Consider the following 6448-nt stretch of genomic DNA (forward strand, 5'->3'; position numbering starts at 1 on the left):
TTATTCAAGAATAAAGATGTAATACTTCCGCTCTACACTAGTTTAGTCAGACCCCACTTGGAATATGCGGTGCAGTTTTGGTCTCCTCACCATGCAAAGGACATTGCTAAATTAGAAGGTGTTCAGCGTCGGGCAACAAAAATGATCCCTTCCTTGCGCAACTAATCCTACGAAGAAAGACTTTCCACTGTAAATATTTATTTAGGGGCGTTGCGGTGAAATACTGTGATTATGTAATATTTCCATTTCTCACCAAATTCCACTGAATTTAGGTAGCCACTCAGCAGTATGGGTAGTTACCGGCTCCCCGTGCCCATCCCTTTATTTATGGGTGGAGCCAATACGTCGTCGGTGACACCGCAGAATATTCAGGGACGAGGAGGGGTGGGGGGGGGGGGGGATTATGGACTCGCGGGAAACATTTAACAGGTTTAATTGCACTTATATGAAGTAACACAATAATGACAGACACATTCACATGCAAAGCACTTCGTACAGCGGGAAACAAAAGATAACAGGGCAGCAACAGGGCAACAGTGGGCACTGCACGGAAGGCGGGCGGGACCATAGTCTCGCTCGCCTCTCTATAAAGAAAGTACTCTATAGAGTAGTTTAGACGAGACATAATGATAATGTCCTGTATACTCTTCGGTAGGGACGCGACTTTACTATCTCAAGGCGTCTCCTCGCCCCTCGGCCCGCCCCCAGACATTTTAACAAGTTGCACGAGGAAAACTGCACGCACAAACGAACACACATGGTACAATACCAGGCGGGGAACATGGTCACACAGGCACACTCACTCACCTACACGCGTGCAAGCATATATACAAATTCCTTACAATACTGTATCACGGTCCACAGGATATTTTTCATGACCGTGATAGATTACCAGTCGTCCTTCTCCATCATTTATTCATAGTAACAACCATTCCCTTTTCCCTTGATGTACCTTCCCGCTGTCTCACACGCACGGCTGCTGCACGTAGTTGAGGCAGTAACCCCGGTTGTTTGTTTCTGGCGTTGTGGCGCTGCCCTCAGTGTTGTCCGTGCGGTACACCAACATGAACGGCTTCACGTTACCTGCGATGCAATATGAACACTTGTATAATAAATGGAAATGATGCTAAAATGAAGGTGGCTAGGGGACTTATAAATAGGTACTTGTATATTCATTCAATGGGGAAAGTTTTCTGTAACTTCAGGATACTCTTCCTCAAATATGTTGACGATAATGATGTCATTCAGCACTGCAATAAACCTTGCTGGCTTATGGTATTGTGGTGGGGGGAGCACTCTTGTCACGCTACTGTTAACTGGCCCTTATAGCTTAGTTGCACCTGTCTGTCCTGTCCTTACTAGATTACTGAAGCGCGCAACATGCTTAACACGTCAAGATGTTGCTACATCACCAGAATACATATACATACATTCATACATAGATACATACATACACACATATATACATACGAGGAGGCGGTGGCTAAGTGGTTAGCCTGCGGGCGCGGCATTCAGGGTTCGCGTCCCGCCCGTCGCTACAAGCTGACAATAGGCGCACCTAACATCACCAAATGTGGGATACAATCTTGGTGGAGGGACTGTTTTTGTGCCTCGAGCGACGGTAGTGAGCTAAATTGTAGCCTATTGGGATTTTTTGTTTTTATTTATAAATGATCCACGAGACATCCTAGAGTTAAATCAAAGTATGTGCTTATCTTTGTATTCATTCATACACACACTGGTAATATTTCTGTGGTGTCTGATTCACTTAATTGAGTGAAATTCTATTGTGATAAACAGTCACAAATTCGTGTCACTAGTAAAATTGACAGTAGTAATGTAAGTTATGCCTCCATGAAATATGCACAAATAGATAAATATGAAAGCTCACGAAGTAACAATAAGTGACATCACCTGCTTGGACAGTAAAAATATGCTTCTTTATGGTATCTGATACCCGCAAAATGGCGTGCGCTGCTGCCTCGGCCCACAGTTATCGTATAAAATATGAGCGTATTTTCATATTGTTGTTCTGTTGTTTATTCACTGCTCTGTTCAAGAAAAAGGATACTCATAATTTTAGTTAGCTTTTAGTCGTAAGGATTCTTTACGAAATACAAATTTAATATTACCGCCTATTACTTAGGAAACGTACTGAATCCTGGATCGGCTATGGTGATGTTAGATGCGCCTGTTTTCGGTCATCGCCGAGTGACCGAAGTTTACCCACTGCTGTCCTGAAAATCACCTATCAACCCGGACTCTAGATTCTCTCTAAAAGAGGATCAAAGATGGTGCAACTATAAACACTTGCCTGCGCCATAACGGGCTGGGGCCGACCACCAGGCCCCACGAAGAAAGTCTACCGGTGCTATGTGCGGAACGTAAAGATAAAAAACATGCACATACATACATACATACATACATACATACACACACACTCATATCTATATCTATACCTGTTTATCTGTGTTTATCTATCTGTTTATCTATTTATCTATCTATATATCCTTATCTACCTATCTATCTGTCTATATCTACATCTATATCTATCTAACTATCTATCTATCTATATCACACACACACACACACACACACACACACACACACACACACACACACACACACACACACACACACACACACACACACACACACACACACACACACAGAACTTGTATTTGGTAGGTGTCAAGTGCACGGTAACGTGAGTAATATTTTTTAATAGAGGAGGGGGCAATACAGGTGAAGGAATTGGAGATATGGCTCTTTGCTGAAACGAAAAGGTTGTGCAATATATACTAGAAAAAAGTAAAATATAGAAATAAAACCGTGAGCACAGACAAAGTAATTAAGTACGGAATGGGTGCCTGGTTTAAATAGTGAAGCCTTTGTTATGCAGATGTAGGCTTGTCGCAGTTTAAGGGTAAAATACCTAAACCGAGTACCTGAAAGGGAGACCAAGGAGGGTTCTGGATGGTGTCCGCAAGTATTCCCCTCCATGCCTATACTGTATGCAGAGAATGTGTTAGGCACGGCCCCCACACCCATTCTGCAGCTGTCTCGGTTCTTTCGTTTTTCCTTTCGTGCAAATGGTACAGGTATATCTGCTCCCACAGGCAAAACCCACATTTTTATCTTAGTATTTTTTTTCTTTTCTTTTACTCTGTTCTGGTCATTTTTTATGGGCCTTTATCTTTCTCCCAAGTTCTTTTTTCTTCATTAGATATATATCCATTTCTTGTTTAGACAACTCCCCTTGTATTGAGTAACTGCTGTCTTCCTTCCCTCATCTATTTCCATACCTGCAAGTAAATGACCCCCCTTTTCACTGTCCCCTTTATTCGTTGTTTTTCCCCTTTACTCACCTCACTTTACCAGTGCCCTTCCCCTCCCCACCGCGTCACTCATCCCTCTTTGCCTCCGCCCCTCCTTCCATGGTCCACCCCTTCATCCTTTTAACTTCTCTTTCCTTTCACTCCTCTCTATCCATTGCCCTTCCTCTCTCCACCCTCGCATATTCACATTTCTGTCCCCGACTCCTAGCTGGGTTGCTCCTCTCCGCTTCCTACCACTAGTTTCATCCACGACCACAACCCTTCCTTTTTTTTCACACCCGATCCCTCCTACTCTTACCTTTCCCCATTATTATTCTACCACTTCTGCTCTGACCTTCTCCTTCTCGGGTGCTTGACTTACTATACAATACGGTGTCTCCTACGGTGGTCCCCGCGCGTATGTTGAAAGCATCCCCGCAGATCCTGTCCACGCAGTTCGAGGGGGGGTCAACGGATGAGTCCGAAATGCAGGGGATGATGAGCCAGTCCTTGCCGCAGTTCGTCGATCCCACAACGCCTCCTACCGGCGTCGCTGTACTTCCCGTTAGACTGAAGGACTGCGGGTTGTTGACGTTCACTGACGACAATAAAGAGATATTATCATTATCATTATCATTATCATTAGCATTAGCATTAGCATCATCATCATCATTATTATTATTATTATTATTATTATTATTATTATTATTATTATTGTGTGTGTGTGTGTGTGTGTGTGTGTGTGTGTGTGTGTGTGTGTGTGTGTGTGTGTGTGTGTGTGTGTGTACACGTGTGTGTGTGTGTGTGTGTGTGTGTGTGTGTGTGTGTGTATATTTTACCTTGGCCTGACCTCGCGATAGACTTGGGATCGCCAGCCAATACCTTCCCCGAATAAGACAGGAGCTCACAAGTAACGGGTCTTTGGGTACAGCTGAAATATCAGACCCACCCACACACACCAGGGAAGCGGGACACAACCGGTACCCATTCACTGTTGCGTGGACAGGGGGCACGGGTTATTAAAGGAGACTATCCATCTGTCTCCACTCCGCCCGGGAATCGAACCTGGGACCTCTTGGTTTTGAGGCAAACGTGCATGCTATCACTGAACTTCGTGGCTCCATGTGTGTGTGTGTGTGTGTGTGTGTGTGTGTGTGTGTGTGTGTGTTGAAATGGAGCTCTGTGGATGGAAATAAAGAGACTTGTTCAAAAGGAGTCTTAATCCGGTTTTCATTCGCGCCATGGATTTCCTGAATCCTCCGTCTTGTGTGGGTCTTTATTTGCCCACCTCGCAGGCTACCAGTTGGAGGCTTCATGGCACACGCCCTGGCTTCATTATTGCCTCAGAAGTCTCCCAAGATCCCAGAACCCTTTTAAGACCACTCTCGAGTGCCCGGCCATGCCTCCAAGTAGTTTCCTTTGGACCACAGCCTGCTCTCGCCTCCCTTGATCCCACTCTCTTTCTCATCCTCCTCGCTCTTAGATCCTCTCTTCCTTTAATTTTCCTCTTTTGCTTTCATCTCTCCTTTATCTAAGTCTATTTTATTATTGTCACATATAGACGTTTACGTTCTTGTGGATCCCCATTGCCTTTTTATATTCCAGTCTTTTTTTTTTTTTTTGTATTCAAGTAGTCTCATATTTCCAGCCTCCCAATCCCTTATATTCTCTTTCCATTTTCTTGTAGCACCCTTCTACCTTTTCCCACACTCTTGCGGCTCTCTTACTCCCGTCCCATTACTTTACCGGTGTCTTGGCAGGCCATGTACTGGATGCCGCAGAAGTTCATCTCTGTTCTCACGCAGGAGGTGTAGTCCTGGTTGGAGAGCTGCAGGCCGGTGCTCACGTCATAGTTGTAGGTTTTGATCTGTCCCGTCACCCCCTGGTAGTACTGGAGGCAACTGGTGGGGGCTGGTAGGGGAGAGGGAAGGTGCCGCTGTGAGTGGAGTGGACAAGAAGCACACGCAGGAAATAAGTTGGCCTGATGAATGGCGGGTTGCAGGAGAGAAGGTGCGGCACAATTTAACGTTAAGGGAATGAACATCTTGGAGTGTTATACTATAAAGGTGTTGAAAAAAGGAGGGAGGCGCGTTAACTGAGATGATGAGATAAAATAGAGATGGCACAACAAAGCTAGAAGTTGAAAAAAAAAATGCTACATGGATATATATGCTGACGCGACGTGGGGTGCTATAGTAAATACAATACTTCATTCATGTCGTATTGTTCCGATCGTAAGTAATTTTTTTTTTTATATCAGATCAAGTCATGGATGTCATGATTCAATATTTTTTTATTATTATTGTTGATCAATCCAACATAACTGTACGCATGGGCTAAGTAAAGATAGATATACGCTTTATTATTATTATTATTATTATTATTATTATTATTATTATTATTATTATTATTATTATTATAAGAAACGAAGCAGGTAGAGAGGGGGGAGTGGGGACATTATATGCATTGGAAGTTCATCAACCCCCAAACACCTGAGACGCCGATAAAGAGAACATGAAAGTGAAAGCGATGAGACAGAAGAAGAAAGAGGACGAGAGAATATAGATGATTATAGTAATGGAGGAAAATTTCGACGCATCGTGGCCTCACCTGCGTAGTTGGCGTCGCAAGGTATTTGGGATATTTTGATCTTCCAAGTCCGCTCAAACGAGGGACCCATCGTGACCGCGGTGAGCACGGCCTGGGTGTTGGTGGTGCGGCCCAGGTCCACGTACACTGCGGGACGGAGGAGATTATTATATTTTTTTTTAGAGTTGCCTTTTAGTGCTTATTACGTAATTGTGTTTCGGAGTATCTATATTACAACAAAATATTTTCCCTTGTGTCAGAAAGTGGCCAGGCTTAGTTTTTGGCCAGCCGTGCCTCTGTGTCCATTTACAGAGCGCACTTCATTTTTTTCCTGAGTCGATCGAAAGCATTTTGACTAAGCTCTCTGGAATGCTTAGTTTTCGATTACGTGGAGACAGCTTCTTGTTCCCTCTTCTGTACTACCATAGGCTCCCTCTCTCTCCTCCTCCTTTTGCTGCTCTTTCCTCTAGTGTTCCGGTGTCTCGTCTGTGACTTTAATTGCTCAGTGGTCATTTGCTGTTGATGAAGTCGCTAAGGTATAT

At 44.0% G+C, this 6448-nt stretch overlaps 1 protein-coding gene across 1 annotated transcript in view; it reads right to left on the minus strand.

The window, feature by feature from the left end:
• Positions 1-423: 423 nt before the first annotated feature.
• LOC127009751 (uncharacterized) overlaps positions 424-6448 on the minus strand; it is a 27073-nt gene continuing 21048 nt past the window's right edge. The window contains exons 6-9 of the mRNA XM_050883131.1: positions 5928-6053; positions 5064-5228; positions 3700-3915; positions 424-1083 (exon numbers count right to left, since the gene is read on the minus strand). Coding sequence (XP_050739088.1) covers positions 965-1083; positions 3700-3915; positions 5064-5228; positions 5928-6053 — 626 coding nt within the window. The 3' untranslated portion in view covers positions 424-964. The remainder of the gene's footprint in view (positions 1084-3699; positions 3916-5063; positions 5229-5927; positions 6054-6448) is intronic.

This window comes from Eriocheir sinensis, chromosome 41 (genome assembly GCF_024679095.1).
Source record: "Eriocheir sinensis breed Jianghai 21 chromosome 41, ASM2467909v1, whole genome shotgun sequence".
Classification (NCBI taxonomy): Eukaryota; Metazoa; Arthropoda; class Malacostraca; order Decapoda; family Varunidae; genus Eriocheir; species Eriocheir sinensis.